The 24345-nt window shown below is 57.5% G+C and overlaps 1 protein-coding gene across 2 annotated transcripts; it reads left to right on the plus strand.

The window, feature by feature from the left end:
- Positions 1–152: 152 nt before the first annotated feature.
- On the plus strand, positions 153–21936 carry PWP2 (PWP2 small subunit processome component). Of its 2 annotated transcripts, none has more exons than XM_030806368.1 (21): positions 153–347; positions 1888–2000; positions 5383–5477; positions 5813–5912; positions 6255–6398; positions 6854–6989; positions 7281–7510; positions 9398–9541; positions 10342–10412; positions 10974–11110; positions 11936–12084; positions 12219–12366; positions 12540–12690; positions 12929–13109; positions 15310–15457; positions 16744–16852; positions 17634–17699; positions 18673–18891; positions 18989–19139; positions 19293–19367; positions 21356–21936. In XM_030806368.1, exons 1-21 carry the CDS (start codon positions 219–221, stop codon positions 21528–21530), a joined length of 2871 nt encoding a protein of 956 aa, XP_030662228.1. In that variant the 5' UTR covers positions 153–218; the 3' UTR covers positions 21531–21936. The 2 variants fall into 2 exon arrangements, with proteins under 2 accessions (XP_030662228.1, XP_030662229.1); XM_030806369.1 differs by lacking the exon at positions 153–347 and adding an exon at positions 1184–1360.
- Positions 21937–24345: the final 2409 nt, after the last annotated feature.

The following is a 24345-nucleotide window of genomic DNA, read 5'->3' on the forward strand; positions in this document are numbered from 1 at the left end:
TGCTGTGCCAGGCTGGGCGTCCGTGCGGAGGGCGCCCTGCAGTGTGGCTCCGGGGTGTGGGCGGGGCCCGGAGAAGGCCCCGCCTTGGGAGGGGTTGGGCCTCGCGTTCAAACTCCGCCTTGGGGCGGGGCGAGGGCGAGGAGGCTCCTCTGGCCGCCTGGGGCGCTGCGGGCTGTGGTGCGCGGCCCCGCCCCGGGCGCGCGCGCTGTGGGCGGTGCATGCCGTCCCTTCCCGGAAGTGCGTACTGTGGGAGGTGCCGCGCGGACCCCGGGGAAGTGCCTCTGTGGGCGGCCGCCGGGTTGAGCTGCGGCACACGTGCGACGGCCGTGATGAAGTTCGCTTACCGGGTGAGCGCGGGCGGCGGGCGGTCTGTTCGATCGGCGCGGCTCTTCCGGTGGACGGCGCCTGTGCTGGCTCCGGGCGGGCTGGGGACGCGTGGTCTGCTTTGGCGGCGTCTGGCCGCGTGGGGGTCGCCGGCGGTCTGCGCGCCCGTGGCCTCGGGGACGCCGGGCTGGGGTGGGGCTCCTGGGAGAGCTGGGACGGAGGCGCCGACGGCTTCTCGGAGGGAACAGGGACATTTGTCGGGGTCCCGGGATATTTTTAACCTGAGTATGGTCCAGCCCAAAGGCTGGAGTTGGTGCGGTCGGGGAGGGCCCAGCACCCTCGGGAGGGATGAGGTGGGGCGGGGCGTGGGCGCGCGCGGGAGGGGTGAGAACAGGAGGGACCCGGGGCCCGGGGCTGCTCCCTAACGAGCGAGCGTCCAGGTGAGCGGAAGGGCGGGGAACCCAGGTGTGAGTTGTGTTTCCCGAGGCCGGAGGGAATTCCTGAGGCAGACGCCCTCAGCCTTGAGCGCCGGGGAAGACTTGTCTCAGATGTGAAGTGCAGGAAGCGGGTAAGACAGGTAATAAGAGGGGGCCGCGGAGCCGGCCTGGGGGTCTCTGAAGCGTTTGCTACAGCTGGCTGGTTATGGGGACGCCCGCGTTTCGCACAGTGGCCCTGACTGTTGGGGCTTCCAGGACTGCACGGGGCGCCTGCTGCTGAGCCCACCGTGTACTACACTTGTCGTGTCCGAAACTGAGCGTGGTACTGGCCCCTCAGAGTGCTGCTCCTGTGTCCCCTGTGCTGGTGGAGGCACCGCTGTGTGCCCAGCACCAAACCGGAAACCATATCCACGTCCTCACAGGCCAGGACTTCAACCCCCTCAAATTCCTATTGCAAGGTGGCAAAAAATGTGCCTTGGAGCCTGCCTGGCCGCTTAAAGTCCTTCTGCTGACCAAGCACCTCCCTGAGGTCCTGAGGGCGCTGTCCACTCACAGCTTCGGGGCCTGGCTGGTGCCTTCCCATTTAGAGTCCAGCTCAGGTGACCCTTCCAGGTGGCTCTCCGTGACCACCCTTTAAAGTAGCCCTTCCTCCCACACTTCTCATCCGCTCCTGCTAGAGATAGAATATAAGGTGTGCGTGTCTGTGCGCATGGCAGTCTCCAGTGAACGCTCGTGCTCGTGAATTAGTCAATAGGATGCCGGCTTGCAACACTTCCGGATGCCTTGAGCTCTAAGCACTTTTGGGGTGCTGTTCCATTGTTGCAGCTTTTTTCTTGGTGAAGTGTGGACTCCATGCCCCTCTTCACCTGGCAGGCGCCTCCTGTCTTGGGAGGCTTCCTCAGTGCTCACAGGGACATCTTACCCATCTCTGTGGGAGCTTGGGGCCCCCCGGGCTCCTCTGGTCTCCTGAGGATCAGGCTCACTTCTTCCTCTCTTCACCAGGAAATGTGAACGGGCCCCCAAGGTGGGGTTTTCTATGCCATCTCTCTGCCCAGATGCCTCACTTAGTGCTTTTCTGGGAGTCGACTGTTTTCTTTGTGTTAAGACAATTTTGTTTTCTTTACAGTTTTCAAATTTGCTGGGTACAGTGTACCGGCGTGGGAACCTAAATTTTACCTGCGATGGAAATTCAGTTATCAGTCCTGTGGGCAATAGAGTCACTGTATTTGACCTTAAAAAGTAAGTATGTGAAAGTGGTATTTATAATAGTGATATTGATTACTATTATCACTATTTTTTTTTTTTTGAGACGGAGTCTTGCTCTGTCACCCAGGCTGGAGTGCAGTGGCACGATCTCGACTCACTGTAAGCTCCACCTCCCAGGTTCACGCCATTCTCCTGCCTCAGCCTCTCCGAGTAGCTGGGACTACAAGCGCCCGCCACCACGTCCGGCTAATTTTTTGTGTTTTTAGTAGAGACGGGATTTCACCGTGGTCTCGATCTCCTGACCTCGTGATCCGCCCGCCTCGGCCTCCCAAAGTGCTGGGATTACAAGCGTGAGCCACCGCGCCCGGCCATATTATCACTATTTTTTAAGTAACATGAAAACTGATAGTGTCTTCTGTGCCTTCCTTTTAATGGTACACCCGTTAATTAAGGGAGCCCAGGACAGGACTACAAGATGGATTAGGGTCGCAGATCAGTTGTGGAAATTGGCAGCCAGACCCAGTTCTTCGTTCTAGTGCCTTAGCCAGGCCCCATAAAGTGGTGTGTCACTTGGCTCTGTTACCTGGGAAGGGACCCTGTCTCTGTGCTGTGAAGGGTGGGTGGGGGAAAAGGTGTAGCGCAGGGTTAGCCCTTCCCCCATCAGGGAATGCCCCTAAGGGCTGAGAGGCCAGGGCTGCTGGGGGACTTAAAGGTGCCTTGGACCCCTGCTCGGGAGCCCTGCTGCCACTGGGCCTCACTAGTCGGACGGGCAGGCCCAAATCTAGCTCTGCAGCTGGAGGTCAGTGTTTTTCACTGGGGTTTAGCGGTTTCTTCCTGTGTGCTGTTGGCGCTTTGCTTCACGGCTCTGTGCGGATGCTGTTTTACCACAGAGTGAAGGTGTGTGGAAACGCTGCTTGGAGAAAGTCGTTCGGTGCCGTTTTTCCAGCAGCGGGGGCTCACTTCATGTCTCTGTGTCACATTTTGGTAATTTTGCAATCTTTCAAAGTTTATTATACCTGTGGGGATGATCTGTGATCATCTTTGCTGTTACTATCGTAATTGTTCTGGGGTGCCGTGATCCATGCCCACATAAGATGGTGAGCTTAATCGGTAAGCATTGTGTGTGCTGTGACTGCTCCACCGACGGGCTGCTCCCCACCCCCCGACGTCTCTCTCCCTCTACTTGGGTCTCCCTATTCCCTGACACAAACAATATTGAAATTAGGCCAATTAATAATGGCCTACAGTGGCCACTATGTGTTCATGTGAAAGGAAGAGTCACACAACTCTCATCTGAAATCAGAAGCTAGAAGGGACTCAGCTTAGTGAGGAAGGCATGTCAAAAGCTGAAATAGGCCAAAAGCCAGGTCTCTGCCACCAAACAGGCAAGCTGTGAATGCAAAGAAAAAGCTTTTGAAGGAAATTAAAAGTGCTACTCCAGTGAACACACAAATTACAAGAAAGCAAAATAGCCTTATTGAAGATACGGATAAAAGTTTGAGTGATCCAGGTAGAAGATCAAACCAGCCACAATATTCCCTTAAGCAAGTCAAAGCCTGATGCACAGCAAGGCCCTACCTGTCCTCTGTTCTGTGAGGGCTGAGGTGAGGAAGCTGCAGGAAAAAAGTTGGAAGCTAGCAGAGGTTGGTTCATGAAGTTTAAGGAAAGAAGCCATCTCCACAACATGAAAGTGCAAAGCGGAGCAGCAAGTGCTGGTGGAGAAGCTGCAGCAAGTTATCCAGACGATCTAGCTGAGATCATTGATGAAGCTGACTACACCAAACTACAAAATTTCAATGGAGACAAAACAGCCTTCTATTGGAAAAAGATGGCCAGGCGCAGTGGCTCATGCCTGTAATCCCAACACTTTGGGAAGCCAAGGTAGGCAGATCACTTGAGGCCAGGAGCTTGAGACCAGCCTGGCCAATATAGTGAAACCCCATCTCTACTAAAAGTACAAAAATTAGCCAGGCATGGTGGCACATTCCTGTAATGCCAGCTACTCAGGAAGCTGAGGTGGAAGAATTGCTGGAACCCGGGAAGCAGAGGTTGCAGTGAGCCGAGATCGTGCCAGTACACTCCAGCCTGGGCAACAGAGCAAGACTCTGTCTAAAAATAAATAAATTCAAAAAAAAGAAAAAGATGCCATCGAGGACTTACATAGCTAGAGAGAAATCAATGTCTGGCTTCAAGCAACAGGCTGACTCTTATTAGGGGCTAATGCAGCTGGGGCCATTCAGTTGAAGCCAGTGCTAATTCACCGTTCTGAAAACCCTAATGCCCTTCACAATGATGCTCAAGCTACTCTGCCTGTGCTCTATAAGTGGAACAGCAAAGCCTGGACGACAGCACATCTGTTTACGGTATGGTTTCCTGAATCTTTCCAGCCCATTGTTGAACCCACTAAGGTTCCTTTCAAAATATTTCTGCTGTTGGACAACGTACCTGGTCACCCATGAGCTTTGATGGAGACGCATAAGGAGATGCTGTCTTCATGCCTGCTAACACCACATCTCTTCTTCAGCCTACGGGAGTAACTTTAACTTTCAAGTCCTACCATTTAAGAACTATATTTTGTGAGGCTCTAGCTGCCAGAGATAGTGATTCCTGTAATGGATCTGGGAAAAGCCAATAAAAAGCTCTCTGGGAAGGAGTCACCATTCTAGTCATTTCATGATTCATTCAATGAGAGCAAAGTGTCGACATTAACAGGAGTCTGAAAGAAGTTTAGTACCAAGCCTCATGGATGACTTTGAAGGGTTCGAGACTTTGGTGGAAGAAGTGACTGCAGATGCAGTAAAAATAGCAAGAAGATTAGAAATGAAAGCAGAGCCTGAAGATGGGACTGAATTGCCGCAATGTTGCCATCAACCTTGAATGAATGAGGAGCTGCTGCTTATGGATGAGCAAAGCAAGTGGTTTCTTTTTTTTTTTTTTTTTTTTTTTTTGAGACAATGTCTCACTCTTGTCCCCCAGGCTGGAGTGCGATGGCATGATCTCAGCTCACTGCAACCTCCACCTCCTGGGTTCAAGCGATTCTCCTGCCTCGGGCCCCCCACCAAGTAGCTGGGATTACAGGTGCCAACCACCACGCCCAGCTAATTTTTGTATTTTTAGTAGAGATGGGGTTTCATCATTGTTGGCCAGGCTGGTCTGGAACTCCTGACCTCAGGTGATCCACCCGCCTCAGCCTCCCAAAGTGCTGGGGTTACAGGTGTGAGCCACCACGCCCGGCCAACAATGTCATTTCTTTTTCAGGAGTGGGGGGTATCCACAGATGAGCTCTGGCACGTGGGGTCCAGTAAGATTGGAGGCGCTACTTGGGGAGGGTAGGCCACTGGTCCCAGGCCAGGCCTGGCCTGTCTCCCTCATGTGACTTGAGGACCAACAGCACACTGGTTTTTGTCTTTATCAGCAACAAATCTGACACGCTGCCCCTGGCCACTCGGTACAACGTCAAGTGTGTGGGACTGTCCCCAGATGGCCGCCTTGCTATCATCGTTGATGAAGGTACTTGCCCTTGATGTCGGGGGGTACTGAGGGGACCAGTGAGGAGGACTCAGGGCTGTGTGGGTCTGAAATAATCCACTCCCCAGTCGCTTCCGTGTCGGGGCCCGGGTGGGGGTTGGGGATGAGGGTGTCACGGGTGAGGCTGCGTCTCCGCCGCAGGCTGTGTCTGTGGCATCACCTGTGGCAGGGCAGGGCCTCATGGCCCTTGGGCATTCTCAGTCCTGACTCCTCACAGTGGACGCAAGAAAGACCTTTCTCCGTTTTTCCTGAGCTGTTTATCTGGGGTGGCCCCTGGGTGGGGTAGCTGCGCGGTGGTGACCTCTGGCGTCCTGCAGGGGGCGATGCGCTGCTGGTCAGCCTGGTCTGCAGGTCTGTGCTGCACCACTTCCACTTCAAGGGCTCTGTGCACAGCGTGTCCTTCTCCCCTGATGGCAGGTAAGGGGGATGGCTGTGGGGCAGGAGGGGGTTGGCCGTGCGTGCCAACAGTGAGGCCCACTGCCCAGTTCTTTTCCCTGGGCCCCGGGTTGTGACGTTGGGCACACGGCCCAATCTCTGGCACTGGTGACCCCTTTTTCTGGAGCAGAAGGCTTGGTGTAGCCAGGCTGCCCTCCCTCCAGGGCTGTTTCTTCCCTGACTTCCGCTTCCTCTGCTCCTCAGCCTCCTTCCTGCAGGAGGCGGGACTCCAGAAGGCCCAGGTGGGCGCAGGCTGAGACTCCACAGCGCCCTTAGGGCCACTGCTGGTCTTGAATATCAACTGTGTCCGCATTCCTTCCATAGGAAGTTTGTTGTCACAAAGGGTAACATTGCCCAGATGTATCATGCCCCTGGGAAGAAGCGGGAGTTCAACGCCTTTGTTCTGGACAAGACGTATTTTGGGCCCTACGATGAGACCACCTGCATCGACTGGACGGATGACTCCAGGTGCGGCCTCGGAGGCTTGGGAGGAGTGGGGCCTGAGAGAGGCCCCTTGGACAGGTCCCCCCCTTGGGCCCTGCAGCTTCGTTCTGCAATGGCGTCTCGGTCTCCTTTGGGGCTGGGTGCTGCCCGCACCAGCGGGACTGGCTGGGTGGCTGTGGTCGAGTCTTCGCGGCTCTGAAGTGTGTGCTGTGGCTGAGCTTCCTGCCCCTGCGCCGCTCTTTCACCTGTTTGTCCCGGAAACCAGGAATGCTGCGATTGGCTCGGGCAGCGTCTGGGAGGTGTGAGGAAGGCAGACAGGGCAGGGGCTGTGCCGGGGTGTCTTCCTGTGCCTGGAGGCTTCTCAGCTCACTCTGAGACCACGTGGGGCTGTAGCGGTCTCCGTGTGGCCCTGTGGAACGTGCATCTGGCTGCTTTGTCGTGGCCACGCCCTGAGGAGGTGCCACCTCCCGCTTTTCCAGGTGCTTTGTGATTGGGAGCAAAGACATGTCCACCTGGGTGTTCGGAGCCGAGCGCTGGGACAACCTCATCTACTATGCGCTGGGGGGACATAAGGATGCCATCGTGGCCTGCTTCTTTGAATCCAACAGCCTGGACGTACGTCCCATTGCCAAGTTCCCTAGCCTGACAGTGGCCAAAAGCGGCCAGTTCAGGGAGGCCCCAGGCTGCAGGTGGCCTCATACTGTGATTCCCCCAGGCTGTTCCCATGTGGCCTGGGGGCATCTAGGGACCCACGGCAGCTGTTGCGGCCCATTGAGAGTTGTTCTCAGAGTTCAGAGGGGCCTTCGGTGCCGCTGGTACTTGGATCTGAGCTGGAGGGAGGTGCTGGGTTGTGGCAGCTGGGCCAGTGTGGCTGGGGCTGGGGTGACCCTGTGCTTCCCCTTGCAGCTGTACTCACTCAGCCAGGACGGAGTGCTGTGCATGTGGCAGTGTGACACGCCCCCCGAGGGCTTGCGGCTGAAGCCCCCTGCAGGCTGGAAAGCAGACCTGTTGCAGCGGGAGGAGGAAGAGGAGGAGGAGGAGGACCAGGAGGGAGACAGAGAGACCACCATCCGGGGAAAAGCCACTCCGGCCGAGGAGGAGAAGACAGGAAAAGTGAAGTACTCACGGCTGGCCAAGTAGGTCTCCGAGCGTGTGGTGGGCTGCAGTGGGGCACTCCTGTGGGAATCTCTTGCCCTCGGAGGGATCTGGATGTGGGGTCCCCAGGGCCGAGGAGTGGGAGGTACAGAGAGCAGGCCTGCGTCTCAGGGCCCCGGTTTGGGCACCCTTGAGTGCTTGGGTGTTGACCCTGCCCCTTAAGCAGGGTCCCTGCCTCGGCTATCTGAGCTGCCTGTGTGCCCAGGGCAGGGTGGAGGGCGGTGGGTAGGGGTGCATAGGGGGTAGGGAGGTGTGCGGCCTCTCCGTGACGGGAATAGCAGCATCTTGGGCCCTAAGGGGGTTAGGAGTTGACAGTGGCCCCACCAGCTTCTGTGGAGTTTGGTGTGAGCAATAGTCCCTTGGCCTTGTGCAGGGAGACGCTGGGAGAGCATTTGGCAAGGCTGGAGGGAGGGGCCGGGCTGTGAGTGGGCGCAGCGGGTGGTCTGAGTCCTGCTTCGGGGCCCGCTGGTGGGTGGTGCTTGGTGCTTTTTCGGGCACTGAGCTGGGCTGTGCAGCCCCACATCCGAACTCAGTCCCCCAGATGAGACGAGACAGAGCCTGGCCCCGCGGACTGCTCGTGGGACAGCCTTAGCTGTGCCTGGAGCCCTGGCAGAGATGCCCCCCTGATTCGGGGTGTCCTGCATCTGGGCTGTGGGGGAGGCTGGTCAGGATCACATGAAGGCAGAGTTGCCCACAGCTATGGTGTCTCTGTCACCCGGGTGTCCCAGCCTGGGCCCCTCCTTGCTGCAGTTACTTAGCACCTGCTGTGTGCAGGGCTCTGAACTTGGCACTGAGACACACTGCCCACCCTTGGGAGGCCTCCTCTTCGCTGGGGAGGAGAGGTGCAGTGATGAGGTGGCTGCGTGCGGAGGTGGGTGGCAGTTGGGGTCCCTGGGCGGGGAAGGCACCCACACGAGGCCCTGCCTGTGGAGGGAGCTAGGCAGCCAGAATGGGCTGCGTTTGGAGGTTGTTGGGGTCTGATGGGTAGGTGGGAGTTGTGGCCATGAGAGTCCTGGGTCTGAGGAGCAGGGAGAGGCCGGCTGGACTCCAGTGGGAGGAGGGTGCTTTGCCAAGGGCAGCGGAGTTGGAGGGTGGCCAGGACAGGTCCAAGTGGGTCAGTACCCGCGAGTGAGTCAGTGCCCGCGGGTGGGTCAGTGCCCGCGGGTGGGTCAGTGCCCGCGGGGACTTGGGGGTGTTGTGTTGGAGTCAAGACTTGAGCGGGGACTGGAGGAAGAGGAAGGGATGATGGGCCCCCCCAACCCCGCCCTGGTGAAGGGAGGTTCCAGGCAGCTCCAGGAAGACAGTGTGCCTGCTAGGTGGGGACTGCGGGCTGTCAGCGCGAAGCATGTGAAGGGAGGGCCTCCTGCATTGGCAGCCAGTGCTCCCTGTCACTTGTTCAGGAGGGACGGGGGCCAGAAAGAAGAGGGAAGGACCAGGGCTGAGCTACACTGTGACTTGGGGAGGTTTTGAGGGCGGAGGCGCCATCAGGGTCACCTTCGTTTGCTGATGGGGACCGAGGGTTCCTTAGAGGAGGAAGCAGCAGGGGATGATGGGATTCGGGGTATGCCCGGCAGCCATGCTGCGCCTCCCGCACCTCCTCTGCCTCCCATGGGCACTGCTGCCTCTGGATGCACCACTAGCTCTGCTGTGGGGCCAGCTGGCGACAGTGGAGATGCTGTGTGAGGTTCCCTTGGGGTCCCGAGCTTGGGATGGAGGCGGGCAGCTTCGGGGCCTGAGGTGGAGAGGGAGAGGGCAGGTCTGGGCCCTCCCGCCTGGATCTGTAGCCTGTGTCCTGGAGCCCAGAGCGAGCTGGGGTGGCAGCCTGGCTCTGCGCTCCTCCTCACAACTCTTCTCTCTCGTCAATTCAGGTACTTCTTCAATAAAGAAGGAGATTTTAACAACCTGACAGCTGCAGCATTTCATAAGAAGTCTCACCTCTTGGTCACTGGCTTTGCTTCTGGAATCTTCCATCTTCATGAGCTGCCAGAGTTTAACCTCATCCACTCCCTGAGGTAAGCCTTTGCTTGCAGTGGGATGTGGTTTTATGCACTCACTGGCCCTGAATCTCAGGGCCCAGCCAAGCCTGCCCTTAACAGTGGGGGCAGCAGAGCCACTTGGAGTGCCAGCTCAGGCTACAGGACGCCAGCCCGAAACCTGCCCAGCTGCTGGTGCTGGTCAGTGCGACAGTGTTGCCGCCCCCACCGGCAGTCAGCAACACTGGTCTCGGGTCAGTCACAGCCTTTCGAGATTTTGTCTCCGCTTTTCTTCATCTGTGAGACACAGACAACAAAAATACTATGCTCATAAAATTGTGAAGTTGCAAGTTTTTGAACCCTGGCCTCCCCTCTGGGCCTTCTCTGATTCTTTTCTTTGAGACAGAGTCTTGCTCTGTCACCCAGGCTGGAGTGCAATGGTGTAATCTCGGTTCACTGCAACCTCTGCCTCCGGGGCTCAAATGATCCTCCCACTTCAGCCTCCTGAGGAGCTGGGGCCACTGGTGTGCGCCACTACACCCTGCTAGTTTTTAAATTTTTTGTAGAGACGGGTCTTGCTGGGTTTTCCCAGCCTGGTCTTGAACTCCTGGGTTCAAGCAATCCTTGCCTCTGCCTCCCGATGTGCTGGGATGGCAGGCATGAGCCACTGCACCCGGCCCTCTGATACTTGAACTGAAGTGAACTGTTGGAGTCTGGTGAGTGGGTGGGGTAAGCTCGACATACAGGGATAGAATCTGGTGTCTGGGGCTGCCCTGAGTGGGCACTGGGGCTTCAGCCTGGGCAGGCTGGCCTCCCACTTATAGGCCCGTTCTCTGCAGCATCTCAGATCAGAGCATCGCCTCAGTGGCCATCAATAGCTCGGGGGACTGGATTGCTTTTGGCTGTTCAGGTTTGTCCCCAGCCTGGGTGGTAGAGATGGACTCCCCATTAGGGACCACTGCTGCCCGGCTACAGGCCTACTTGATTGACAGCCACCCACTGGGGGTGCCCTCCCCTCCCCCAGTTGTCTTCCATGGGGTGCCCTCCTCTCCCCCAGCCGCCTTTCAGAAGGGGCCCTCCCCTCCCCCAGCTGTCTGCCATGGGGTGCCCTCTCCTCCTCCAACTGCCTTTCAGGGGGTGCCCTCTTCTCCTCCAGCTGCCTCCCGGGGGTGCCCTCCCTGCCCTGGCCCTCCTCAAACACCTCTCTGTCTTAAGCCTCTTGCTCAAGGGTTGGGGGTCATAGCCTGTCTCAGTTGTGACCGGCAGCCACTGGGTTGCATGGGCGGGGCCCATCACTGGCTGGTGGAGCTGCAGCATCGAGCAGTGGTCCCGGCCTATGCTTGGGGGTCTGTGCGTTTCCCCCGCTGCCTGGCAGCTTTCTCAGGCCTGTGCCAAGTGGGAAGGTGGGCCGGGCCCATCTGACCTGGGGTGGGCCTGAGCCAGGTACCCCAGCTTCCCCCCGTGTGCACAGGCCTGGGCCAGCTGCTGGTGTGGGAGTGGCAGAGTGAGTCCTACGTGCTCAAGCAGCAGGGCCACTTCAACAGCATGGTGGCCCTGGCCTACTCGCCCGACGGGCAGTACATCGTGACTGGCGGGGACGACGGCAAGGTAGGCTCCTGTCCCCGTCCTGTTGGCCTCTGTGCCTGGGGGGCTCTGAAGATGCAGCAGTCTGTGGGGCTGTGCCTTGACAGTAGGGCTGGTGTTCACAGCTTCACCCAGGCTCATTAGCTCAGTAGGCGTTTAAAATCATAGACAAATTTGAATGGAGAGGGTTGGGTGTCCCTCTTTCCCCTTTCTGACTTGGTCTCCTGCATGGTGGTGGCTGCGTGGCCAAGAGTGGGTCTGTGGTGCCGGCAGTCGGCATCCAGCCAGCATCCAAGGGGCTCCAGTACGTGGCCGAGGGTGGGTCCATGGTACCGGCAGCTGGCATCTGGCCAGCATCCACAGGGTTCTGGTGTGTGCAGTGCCCCCGCAGGCCATCTGGGCTTTAAATGGGCTTTTCCTGGAGGTGACAGGAAGAAACTGGGGCAGACTGCCCACTCACCACCCACTCATCACAGCCTCAGGCCTGTGGAGGAGGCTGGGTGAGCCAGGGCAGCCGTGGGCACAGGGGCAAGGCTCTCAGCATGTGGCGTCACGTGCGGGGGTCCCAGGGATGAGGTATCAGTCACAGTTGGGGGTCTCAGGGATGGGGTGTCAGTCGCAGTTGGGGGTCTCGGGGATGGGGTGTCAGTCACAGTTGGGGTCTCAGGGATGGGGTGTCAGTCGCAGTTGGGGGTCTCAGGGATGGGGTATTACTCACGGGTAGGGTCTCAGGGATGGGGCAGTACAGGGGCAAGCACCTTAGATGGAGCGGCATGGGGACAGGGATCCTGGCTGAAGCCGTGGCACACAGGGTTGGGGTCTGTCCCCGCCCCTCCTGTCCTGCCGCAGGTCAAGGTGTGGAACACCCTCAGCGGCTTCTGCTTCGTCACTTTTACGGAGCACTCCAGCGGGGTGACCGGCGTGACCTTTACTGCCACCGGCTACGTTGTGGTGACCTCATCCATGGACGGGACCGTGCGAGCCTTTGACCTTCACAGGTGATGTCTTTGCTCCGGGTTGGCTCGGGGTAGGCTTCCCCCACGCAGAGGCGAAGGTGGAGGGTGAGGCTGCAGCGCAGCTGCTGGGGCAGGGCACCCTGGCACGTGACGCTGACCTTGCCTCTTCTGTGCAGGTACCGAAACTTCCGCACCTTCACCTCTCCACGCCCCACCCAGTTCTCCTGCGTGGCGGTGGATGCGAGTGGCGAGATCGTCTCTGCAGGGGCGCAGGACTCCTTTGAGATTTTCGTGTGGTCCATGCAGACAGGCAGGCTCCTTGACGTAAGCACCCTGAGGGGCAGGGCTGGGGCTCAGGAGGGGCCCTCCTGTCTCCTGGGAGAGGAGCACAGGGAGCTGAGGTTATACTCCGAGGGCCCATGCCCCTGGCCCAGACCTGCCCAGAGAGCCGCCTCGGCCGCCACCTCCACTCTTCACGCCTTCTTGCTCTACGGTAGGTTTTGTCTGGACATGAAGGGCCCATCAGTGGTCTGTGTTTTAACCCAATGAAGTCCATCCTGGCCAGTGCCTCCTGGGACAAGACGGTGCGCCTATGGGACATGTTTGACAGCTGGAGGACCAAGGAGACGCTGGCCCTGACCTCTGATGGTGAGCACGAGGCAGCAGGCAGCAGCGGCCTGGGGACCAGCAGCATGCCGTCACACCTGCTGCCCTGTTCCTGGTTGTTGGAGTTTCTCCTGGGAGGAGATTCTTGTGTACCAGACCAAACAGGCGCTGGTCTCTTAGGGGTGCCAGGGCACGGCCTGGTCTCCAGCCAAGGATGGTTGGTGGCCTGCCTGTGGGAGACTGGGGTCTTCATTGGGCCTTACTTTGCATCTCTGTTTAGCTCTGGCTGTGACTTTTCGCCCTGATGGTGCGGAGCTGGCTGTGGCCACATTGAACTCACAGATCACCTTCTGGGACCCCGAGAATGCGGTGCAGACGGGCTCCATTGAGGGCAGGCATGACCTCAAGACCGGCAGGAAGGAGCTGGACAAGATTACAGCCAAGCACGCGGCCAAGGGGAAGTGAGTGTCGGCGTCGGGCCTCCTGATTCGAGACCCCAGACAGCCACCAGGCTCCTGCAGCTTCTCCATTTTTGGCTTTGTCCTTCGTTCCTGAGACCGCTGAGTCCCTGTGGGTGGAGGCAGGTGGTCCTGAGCCCTCTGGGGAGAGGCCATGTCCTCCTCAACTCCTGGGCTTGCACAGCCCCCAGTATAGGAGGACGTCTGGATTTGCTGAACATAAACTTGTTCAGCTGAGAGCTTGCATCCACTTCCAAACCTTGATCCTGAATTATGACATTGTCCTGGTGTGCAGAGGGGAGAGCAGCCGGGTGCCCGAGCTCACACCAGAGACCCGGCACTTGGGGAGGCCGAGGCAGGTGGATTGCTTGAGCCCAGGAGTTTGAGACCAGCCTGGGCTACATGGCAAAACACCATCTCTACACAAAATAGAAAAATTAGCCAGGTGTGGTGGCTATGGTCCTGGCTAGTCGGGAAGCTGAGGCAGGAGGATCGCTTGAACCTGGGAGGTCAAGGCTGTAGTGAAGATGGCGTCATGCCATTGCACTCCAGCGTGAGTGCTAGAGCAAGACCCTGTCTCAAAAACAAAACAAACAAAAGCAGAAAACAGCCCTGGCAGCCTCCTAAGAGTAAAAATGCAGGTCCTCAGTCACCTCACCTGGCTAGAGAATGCTACGTGGATGGTGAAGAAATAGTGTCACCTTGTCTCGAGGAGTTGGGCCAGCACAGCACTCACCGAATTGCCTGTTCGGGGTCCTGGCTGGGCTGTATGAGGCTCACCTGGGTGGGGGTCAGGCTTAGGAGAAGGGGGGGGATCTGTGGGATGTGCCTGGGGTGGGTGTGGCCTTGGGGCCTGGACCTGTGTCCCAGGAGCTCAGAAGCCTGTTCAGCAGAGGGTCTTCCTCCAGAAGGAAGTAGTGACCCTGTCTTGGAAGTGGTCACCTGTGTGCAGTCCTCATGGGTTCGCCCAGAGTGAACTGGGTGCTGGTGGTTCTGTTTCCAGCTTGGAGGAGCTGCACGGTTGCCATTCCCACGAGGAACGCTGTTGGCTTCTGGCTTCTCCACCTCCTTGCCAGCGCTTGTTGCTTTATTATTATTTTCTTTAATGAGAGCTGTTGTGGTGGATGTGAATTTGTATCTCACTGTAGTTGTGATTGTGGTTTATCTAATAACATTCAGCATTTTCTATCTGCAGCTTGGCCGTTTGTAAGTCTTCTTTGGAGAAGTGTCTGTTCAGGTCTCTTGCCCGTTTTTGAATTGGGTTGTTTGGTTTTTGGTTGTGGATTTTAGGGGTTTCTGTGATACCTGATGTGCAGATATTTGTTCCGCTTTGTGAACTGTCTTTCCACCGTTTTGGTGGCACTCTTAGTTCTGATGACGTCCACTTTGCTCATTTTTTCTGTTGTTCTTTGTTCTCTACTGTCATAACTAAGGGACCTTGTCCACCCCGAGGCGTCTGTTGAGTGGGGCGGTAAGGGCTGGTTTCTGGTTTCTGCAGGACTAAGCAGACGTGACTGAGAGTAGGCTGCTTAGGGTGGAGGCCGACTGGCCGCCGTTCTGTGCTGACCTCAGCAGGGAACACCGTTCCTTGAGCCACTTGTTCCTTTTGTGAAAAAGACATTGACTCTCAGGAAGCTGAAGCATCTAAGGGTGGTGCTGGCTCAGAGCTGAACCAGGTGACAGCACCATTGGACGTTGTGGGTTTTAAAATTCTCGCCTGAGTTGAGGCAGCAGGCCTTGGCAAAAGTTGCTGAGGCTGGCGTTTGCTTCCTGGAGGGCTGGTATAGGATCTCCTCTATTTCCTAAGGTTAGTTTTTATTTTATTTATTCTTATTTTGATTTTTGATTTTTGAGACGGTCTCGCTCTGTCACCCAGGCTAGAGTACAGGAGTGCGATCATGGCTCACTGCAGCCTCCAACCCCCGGGCTCAAGTGATCCTCCCACATCAGCCTTCTGAGTAGCTGGGACTATAGGCACGTGCCACCACACCCAGTTAATTTTATTTTCCGTAGGAACAGGGTCTTGCTGGATTGCCCAAGCTTGTCTTGAACTCCTGGACTCAAGCAGTCTTCCCAACTCAGCCTCCCAAAGTGCTCAGATAACAGGCGGGAGCCACCGTGCTGGCCTGAAGTTGGTTTTTAGGAGCCATATGCTGAGGTTTCCGCGGTGGCCACCCTAAGTCCACGTCTCCTCTCCACCCAGGGCCTTCACCACCCTGTGCTACTCTGCAGACGGCCAGAGCATCCTGGCGGGAGGCATGTCCAAGTTCGTGTGCATCTACCACGTCCGCGAGCAGATTCTCATGAAGAGGTTCGAGATCTCTTGCAACCTGTCTCTGGACGCCATGGAGGTGAGCCGGCAGCGCGGGGCCGGACGGATGTTGCTTCCAGTGCAGGTGGAATGCGTCGGGCTCCTGCATTCTGCACTCCTGGCTCCACGGGGCCTTGGGCACAGTTGTGGTGCTTGTCCTGTATCTAAGTGCACGGACCCCCCACCTGCCCCAGCATAGCCCGGCCGTGAAGCCCAGTGCCTGCCTCAGCCGTGTGTGGAGCCGCGGTCCCCAACCCTTTTGGCGTTTGGGACCAGTTTCGTGGAAGGCAATTTTTCCACAGACAGGGTTGGGGGAATTGGTTTTGGGATGAAACTGTTTCACCTCAGATCAAGATCACCTGGCATTAGATTCTCAGAAGGAGGGTGCAACCTAGATCCCTCATATGTGTGGTTCACAATAGGGTTTGTGCTCCTATGAGAATCTAATGCTGCCACTGACCTGTCAGGAGGCAGAGCTCAGGTGGTAATGCGAGCAATGGGGAGTGGCTGTAAATTCAGATGAAGCTTCACTCACTCACCTGCCCACCACTCACCTCCTGCTGTGCAGCCTGTTTCCTAACAGGCCATGGGCTGCTACCAGGGGTTGGGGACCCCTGTTGTGGATGACTCTGCCGAGGGTGGTTGCTATGAGGCTGGAGCTGTAGGGGGCAGTGCCCAGCACACGCTGGCTTGGGAGACATGGATTCCTGTCAGGGAAGGAGTGAATGAAGAGGGTGCTGGTAGGCCTTGCCCGATGGCTTCCTGCCTGGGGTCCCGCGTACAGGGCTCTGCCTTCACTGTCCCCACTGGTGCCTGCCCTCCCCCCTCAGCACAGCCCTTGGCTCAGGTCCCACTCACATGCTGGCTCTTGCAGGACCTCAGAATGAGAGTGAGGGAGCCCTGGTAGCCTCTAAGCAGGGGTGTGGCTGCTGGGTTCACCTGTCCACGCCCCATCGGGGCAGAAGCCCACCGTCCCCTAAGTGTTTCTGGGGGAAAGTGTCCTTGGCATTTTCACGAGGGAGTAGACGGCCATCCTCACTGTGAGCCCCAGCCCTTGTGATGGTGGCAGCAATGCCGGCATGTAGACCTCAGTCCATCCCCCTCCACAGCCTCCATACCTGCCCCGCTCCACAGCTTCCACACCCACCCTGTCTGCAGCTACCTCTGCAGGAAGGGTCCCTGGGGCGCTGCAGGGCTTTCTCCCTGTCCTCGTTCTAGACAGGGCTGAGGCTGGTCTGGTGTTGGGGTCAAAGAGCAAGGGTAGGAGAGGAGGGCCAGGTGGCCAGGCCATCAGAAGCAAGGCATCCACTGCTTTTGCTGTTCTAGGAATTTTTGAACCGAAGAAAAATGACAGAATTTGGCAACCTGGCACTAATTGATCAGGATGCTGGGCAGGAGGATGGAGTCGCAATACCACTGCCAGGCGTCAGGAAAGGTGAGCAGAGGTTCCTCCCGCATCTGCCCACCAGTCACCGGTCCTGGGTGACCGTGCACATGCCCCTGGTTGGGGCTGCAGTGTGTGGAAATAATGGTCACTACGTGGTGACGTTTGCTGGACACTGGGGGTGTTGAAGGCCCAGTGGGTTGGTGCTGGTGCCGTCAGCCCCTGTGGCAGGAGAAGCTGCCCATGTGTTGCTGCACGTGGCCTCCCTGCCCTGGTGGGACCCATCCATTTGCTCTTGGGACTGGGTGCCCCCCGTCTGCTGCACAGCACATGGAGCATTCTGGCATGAGGCCACGTGTGCCGCACAGAGAGCCAGGTGCTCTAGAAGATCCGGGTCCCAGGTAGACCATCCTGATGGGACACTCGCCAGCCAGAAACCCTGAGTGCCTCCATATGCAGGCCCAGGGTACCGTGCTGAGCACAGCAGACCCACTCCTGGGCTGGGCCGGGGCCCTTTTCTGGGTTGGACACACAGTCTGCTGGCCGGGCTGGCTTTTTGGAGCATCTGCCCCACGGGCTGGGCCATCTGTTTGGCAGCTCACCCAGAACAGCCTCTGCGGCCCCAGCACGGGCACACCTGCCGCAGCTGCAGCCAGGGAAGGGCTCCTTATGCCGCCGTTTTGTGCAGGGCCCAATGAGTAGAGGCTGCTGCTCTTGATGGGGCTCCCACGGCACCCCCCAGACAGCCGGCAGACCGCAGGATGACTTGCTTCATGGGGAGGGCAGCCTGGATGTGCTGTCCAGTGACCACTGTCGCTTCTTTCTTCCCCAGGTGACATGAGTTCTCGGCACTTCAAACCTGAGATCAGGGTGACCTCACTCCACTTCTCTCCCACTGGTGAGCATTGAGCCATGGGCTTTTGGTGCCGGTGGGCACTGTGGCATCTGTGCCGGGGCAAGGCTGGCCACCATGGAGCTGCCTGCAGGCCCTGGGCTGTGCCCTGTGCACCTGGGTATGAACATGGCCCTGCAAACCCTGCAGGCCACAAGATGGCTGTTGTCCCTGAGGATGGACGGCTATGACGGTGCCAACCTCAGATGCACTGAGCTTTGAAACATGGCAGGCCTGGCATGCCCTTGCTCTAGCAGCTCCCCGAGTGCCCTGGACGTGCTGCCTGGCTGCGGCAGCTCTGCCATCATGGAGAGCCCGTCTCCTCCGCACTGCCCCCATCCTCTTGCAGTGGGGAGGAGGGTTTGTGCCATGGGCCTGTGGAGCCTGGCAGTGCACATAGTCCCCACACAGAGGAGCCAGGAGCAGGGCTATTGGCAAGCGTGCTCCAACCTAGACTGAGTGTCAGAGCCAGGGGCAGAGAGGCCCATGTGAGCCAGGGGTCTGTGCCCTGGGGCCCAAAGGCCAAATCTGGCCGGCCTCCTGCTTTGGTCACTGATGTTTTACTGGGACATTTTACTGGGCGTTTTTTCGTTGGCGGATCCTTCTGGCTGTCTCTAGTGCTCCGTGCAGCACTGAGTAGGTGTAGCAGAGACCACAGGGCCTGCGGAGCTGAAGAAGCCTGAGCTTGACAGAAGACTTGGCTGGCTCCTGGTGTCAGGAGAGGAGGACGCATGCATGTACATATTTGCTTATATGCGCATCCCTGGGAGAGTAACTTCTGGGATGATCCATTCATTCCTTCCCAGGGGAGTAGTGGGGTGGGGGCTAAAGGCAGACGTCCCGGTTCCTCTTGACTTTTGCACTTTGTCCCGGGGGAATGTACTTAATACTGTTTCTTTAAAAAAAAAAAAAAAGAAAAGAAAAAAATGTCGGGAGGAATGAGCTTAAATTTTTAGGAAAGCACTGCTTAATTTCCCAGGACGCTGCTGGGCGGCCACCACCACGGAGGGACTCCTCATCTACTCCCTGGACACCCGCGTGCTCTTTGACCCGTTTGAGCTGGACACCAGTGTCACCCCCGGGAGGGTGCGCGAGGCACTGCGCCAGCAGGACTTCACCAGGGCCATCCTCATGGCCCTCCGGCTCAACGAGAGCAAACTGGTGCAGGAGGCCCTGGAGGCAGTGCCCAGGGGCGAGAGTGAGTCGGGGCTTCGGTGTTGGGCGCCAGGGGTCACCCTCTTTTCCCCTGGTTTGAGGTGTTGGCAGAATAAGCATGTTTTTTTCTCCTTTTGCAGTTGAAGTGGTCACCTCCTCCCTTCCTGAACTGTATGTGGAGAAAGTGCTGGAGTTTTTAGCTTCCTCCTTTGAAGTGTCTCGCCACCTGGAATTCTACCTCCTCTGGACTCACAAACTGCTCATGTTGCACGGACAGAAGCTGAAGTCCAGGTAGAGGGTCTCCCCCGCAGTTCATCTGTGGCTCAGGTCACTGGACCAGCTTGTCCTGCTGGATAAAGGGAACTTTGACATGCAAATGCAGCATGAAGTGAGCCCACTGTGCCATGGGGTGAGCACCGCACGCTTAGGGAGTCTCCCTTTCAGAGCTGGGACGCTGCTGCCTGTCATTCAGTTCCTGCAGAAGAGCATCCAGCGGCACCTGGACGACCTGTCAAAACTGTACGTGCAGGTACAGGGCCTGGGGGTGGGTGGGGTGCACAGTCCCCTGCTGGTCCCCACTGTGGAGTGCTCCTTGTGTCATCTGATTTGAGCACAAAAGGAACCAGTGCTGGAGGCTTGTCTTCTCACCTGCGGGTGAACTGCACTTGCCCGGCCACCCCGTGGTTGACCAGCTTGGGAAATGGCCTGGCGCTGAATGGAAAGCAGCAAGCACTGTGGCAGGCAGACAGGCTGCAGGTGGCGCGCTCCAGGGGTGGCCGGAATCCTCCAGGCTCTTAGAGGGATTGCCCCATTCGTAGGACCAGGCAGCCTTTCCTGAATTTGCAGGTCACCTGCACAGGCAGTGGGGGTGGTCACAGGACTGTGAAGCCGGGCAGCCTGGAGTCCTGGAGGTGTGGCTGCCCTGAGCTGTGGCTCCCCTAGAAAAGGGTGCTGCTGCTGCGAGGATTCATCCGCGGGCCTAGGACAGGGCCCGGCCCTCCACAGTGCTCACTCTGCAGGGGTGCCCGCCTCTTCTCCTGTCATTTCTTTGTGGTTTGTGCCTTTTTTGTCCCTAGCAGTTCACCTTCCCTAAAGGTCCAGCAGAGCCGGGACTAGGCAAGCCTCAGAGTAGCCATGTGAGGGGTATCACCCTCTGTTGCCAGTCAGTTGCCAGGTTTCCCAGCTGTGTTTCTGAAAGGTCTGTTCTCTGCCCTGTCTGCAAGTTGCTCTGTCCAGGGTTCAGGGGCTGAGGCCTGAGTTTGGGCCTTGTGGGTTCATGTGGTCCTCCCGTCTGTCCTTGAAGTGTCACTCAGTCTTTGGAACGAGTCCCAGAGTCTAGGTCAAGCCTTTCCTCCCCTCGTGTTCTGGGTGCCCTACAGAAGGCTGGGATGTGCCCTGATCCACAGTTTTGGTGCTCGGCCTTCCCTCGGCTGAGATGTCCTGGACTTTGCACAGAGCTCTGTAGAGGAGGAGGGGTGTCCAGCTCCTGTATTTATTTATGTATGTATGTATTTATTTATTTTTAAATTCATTATTCTTTTTTTTTTTTTGAGATGAAGTCTCACTCTGTCGCCCAAGGCTGTGTGCCAATCTTGGCACATTGCAACCTCCGCCTCCCAGGTTCAAGCAATTCTCCTGCCTCAGCCTTCCAAGTAGCTATGGTTACAGGCACACGCCAGCACCCCCAGCTAATTTTTGTATTTTTAGTAGAGACAGGGTTTCACCATGTTGGCCAGGCTGGTCTTAAACTCCTGACCTCAGGTGATCTGCCTGCCTCTGCCTCTCAAACAAAGTGCTGGGATTATAGGTATGAGCCACCATACCTGGCCGAGCTCCTTTAGATTTATTCCCTCTTATGGGATGTTTTTAGAGTTCACGTAAGCGCATTGTTCCTTGGACCTCCTGTCTAGGCGTTCACTGCCAATCTGTAGGGTTGCCATTGGCTGTCAGGAAGAGTCCTGCATAGAGGGTCCTGTGACCTGCAGGTGCGATGGGGCGCTGCCTTCCTTCCTTTCTCACCCATTTATCTTTCAGTTCTCCTTTACAAGGTGCTTTTCTATGTAAAGTGATGGTGGTGTCACTTTTCTCCTTTATTCCATTAACTCAGGAAATTAACTGATGCAGAGCGTGCCTTCCTCCCCTCTCGCTCCAAAACACCACATAAGCTCTGCAGCGGTCTCTTCCTAAGTGTTTGGTGGAACTTGCTGGTGAAGCCATCTAGATTGGGCCCAGCGGAAGGGCTGAGCTGCCAGCATGACCCCAAAGGGATGGGATGTTACAGTTGGGTCCTTGGGTCCTTGAAGGCCTTTGCTGCCCCAGGGCTGGGTGGGGCAGAACCAGATTGTTGGGGCAGGGAAAAGAGGAAACAAATGGCTGCTGAGGTGGAGGAACCGGCATGTCCAGCCCCTGCTGCTTTTCTCGGGGGTCGCAGAGGAGGTGGTGGGGTGCAGGACAGGCCAGGGCCTGGGTGTTGCTGGCACTGACCCGTCCGTGTGTGTGATTGACAGCTGTAGCTGGAACCGCTATAACATGCAGTACGCACTAGCAGTTTCCAAGCAGCGGGGCACAAAACGCTCCCTAGACCCGCTGGGAAGTGAGGAGGAGGCAGAAGCATCTGAAGACGACAGCCTGCACCTGCTCGGAGGAGGAGGCAGAGACTCAGAAGAAGGGATGCTGGCCTAGAGCCAGCCGGTTGCAGCGTTGGATTGTGCCAGCTAAGACCTGCCAGGGAGGTGGGACCCTTGTGCCCCCTGGGCCAGCAAAGAGGAGGGGTCCAGAGAGCAGCTGAAATACTGTTGCTAGTGATAGTGACTTGCTTTTCCTGTGCACACACGTAGCCCATCAGGACAGCGAGCCGATGGGTCACACCAGGGGCCGGCACACACTGGCACCCGGCCCCAGGAGTGGGGCCGGGTGAACGGTCATGAACGTTGAAAATGCCTCTCAGAGAGGTATTCACATGAACTTTGTATGACTTATTTATATCTTTAACATAAAGGTTTGATAAAGAACTTAGGGATAAAAAAAGATGGAGTTTTCTAACGTGAGGATGTAGTCTGCACTTCAGATTAAAAAGGATTATGTTGTATTCTGGTGTCTTGTGAGGGCTCAAGACCTGCCTGCCTGCCCACCCACCAGGGTTTCTGTCCTGGGGAAACAGGCTGACAGAGCAGCATGCTCCTGCTGTCTAGCGGGGGCCCTGCCCTGTGACCTGTGCATATCCTTGGGGTCAGGGGCACATAGCCTCTCCCTGACCTTTTGGGGACACTTTGGAGTCTGGGGCTGGGAATGGCCTGTCTTGGCAAGCTCACTCAGACCTGCACCAGCTCTGCGTGGGCCACACGGAGGAGGGGACAGCTCCTCCCCTCTGCAGTGCCCTTGGGAACGATCATCATGAGAGTGGCTTGGGTCTCCATCATGGTAGGGCATCCTGGTCCCCACAGCTCAGTAACAGCCTCCAGGGTCAGGACCTGAGGCTGACCCAGTGCGGTGGGCACTTCAATGACTGCCAGTGCTGTCTGCCAGGCCCAGCCTGTCCCTCGCCAGCAGTGTGGCCCACAAGACCCTGGGTAGTACCTGGCTCCCTTGCTTATCTGGGAAGTGGAGCTGATAGCTGCCTGCCGGCCTCCCAGGGGTGGTGTGAGGCCTCATGTGCTAGAGTGGAGATGAATATGACAAGCGGTGCCTTGTGGCCCACAGCGCTGTGCTTAGAGGCCTGCAGACCAGAGGTCTTTGTAGAAGAGAGGAGCTCAGGCCCTGGTGCCATCAGGTGTTCTGTGGCTGCACAATCTCTGTGACCTAGACTGGAGAGAATCCTTAGCTATCGCCTGCCCAAAGCACAATTTCCACCGTTCCCCTGCCTCGCCTCGCCCTTTTCTGTGAAACAATTTCCAATGTTCCCCCTCCTTGCCTCACCCTTTTCTGTGTCACATGTGCATGGCGATGGACACCTGAATAATCGCCCCTGAGACAACTGGAGCTGTGGCTCTGCAGTGGGGTCTGGGAGCTCCCAGCCAGGGGCAGCTCCCGCGCACTTGGTAGAGATAGGGTCCTGGCCCCCGCTCCGACTGAGTGAGTGAGAGTCTGCATTCGGCATTTCTTTTCCGAGTGGTGTTTGGTGTTTTTTTGTGCCATCCCACAACCCCATTGCTCCCACCAGCTGATTGCTCCCTGGCTGGCCGCTCCCCAGGAGCTGAGAAGCCTGAAGAGGGCCAGGCATGGAGGAGCAGGAGCGAGGACAGTCAACTGTGCCAAGCTCGTCTTTGGTTGTAACTGGTAATGTCCCATGTCTGTTATTCTAGTTCCCCACTATCTTGCAAGGATTAGCAGTAAAGTCCTAATGATGGACGACGTGACAGTGGGGAAAGTGACAGCCGTGGGCTAGATTATCAGATGTGTCTGTAGAATCCAGCGTGTCCCTGTGAACATCCTCCAGCAGTAACCATTCACATTATTTCAAAAACCTGCATTATTAGGTTGAAAATGGGTAAGTCGGGAAAAAGCCAGCACTTATCCAGCCATTCCTCTGTGAACTAATGCATGCATAACAAATAGATTTTTTTAATGGAAGAATTCCAGCTAGGACCTGAACAGCTGGGATCTTCACACCGACCATCCATGCTGTGAACGTAAAAAAAAAAAAAAACACCCAAACAGTGCCCGGGAGTGGTGGCTCACGCCGGTAATCCCAGCACTATGGGAGGCCGAGGCGGGCAGATCACCTGAGGTCGGGAGTTCAAGACCAGCCAGACCAACATGGAGAAACCCCGTCTCTACTAAAAATACAAAATTAGCCTGGCGTGGTGGCGCATGCCTGTAGCCCCAGCTATTCGGGAGGCTGAGGCAGAAGAGTCGCTTGAACCTGGGAGGCGGAGGTTGTGTTGAGCCGAGTTCGCGCCATTACACTCCTGCCTGGGCAACAAGAGGGAAACTCCGTCTCAAAAAAAAAAAGCCCAAACAGAATCGGCGGCCCACTTGCCCCCAGACTAACCCAGATCAAGCCCCTGGGTGGAACTGCAGTTTCCAGGATACAACATCCCGGGGTCAGTAAAACCCGGAGGGGTCGCTCCGCGGGAGCGGGAGCCGCGAGGAGACAGTCATGGAAGCGGAGGGGTAGTCCTCACCCCGCGTGGGTCCTGACGCCGAGATTAAGACGAGTGGCCATTTAGGAGAATGTGGACCCTGGGTGCTCGTTCTGGTGAGTTAAGGATGAGACGGAGGTAGGTAAGAAGCGCCGGGCTGAGCCGCCCCGAGGCAAGGCTGCTCCGCCGATGGCGGGAAGGGCGCGTCCGATGGGGGCGGGGCTGGGGACTCCAGGAGTCACCAGCATCCCTCAGCCTCGAGCCCGAGCCCTCAGCCACCACCAGCAGGAAGACAGGGTTCCCGGAACTCTACCCGGAGGCTCTGCGCAGGCGCGACCCCGCCCACCGGCGCACTCACGGGATGCGGCTGAGACGGGGGCGGGTCTTGGCTCCGCCCCGAAGGCTGCGCAGGCGCG

Source organism: Nomascus leucogenys, chromosome 25, assembly GCF_006542625.1.
Source record: "Nomascus leucogenys isolate Asia chromosome 25, Asia_NLE_v1, whole genome shotgun sequence".
Classification (NCBI taxonomy): Eukaryota; Metazoa; Chordata; class Mammalia; order Primates; family Hylobatidae; genus Nomascus; species Nomascus leucogenys.

Bases quoted from the DNA above. Each gene is read 5' to 3' on its own strand.
- PWP2 (XM_030806368.1), top strand. From the start codon at position 219: ATGCCGTCCCTTCCCGGAAGTGCGTACTGTGGGAGGTGCCGCGCGGAC. The intron at 11,111-11,935 runs GTAGGCTCCTGT...GTCCTGCCGCAG, and splicing joins CTGGCGGGGACGACGGCAAG to GTCAAGGTGTGGAACACCCT. The intron at 16,853-17,633 runs GTGAGCAGAGGT...TTTCTTCCCCAG, and splicing joins ACTGCCAGGCGTCAGGAAAG to GTGACATGAGTTCTCGGCAC.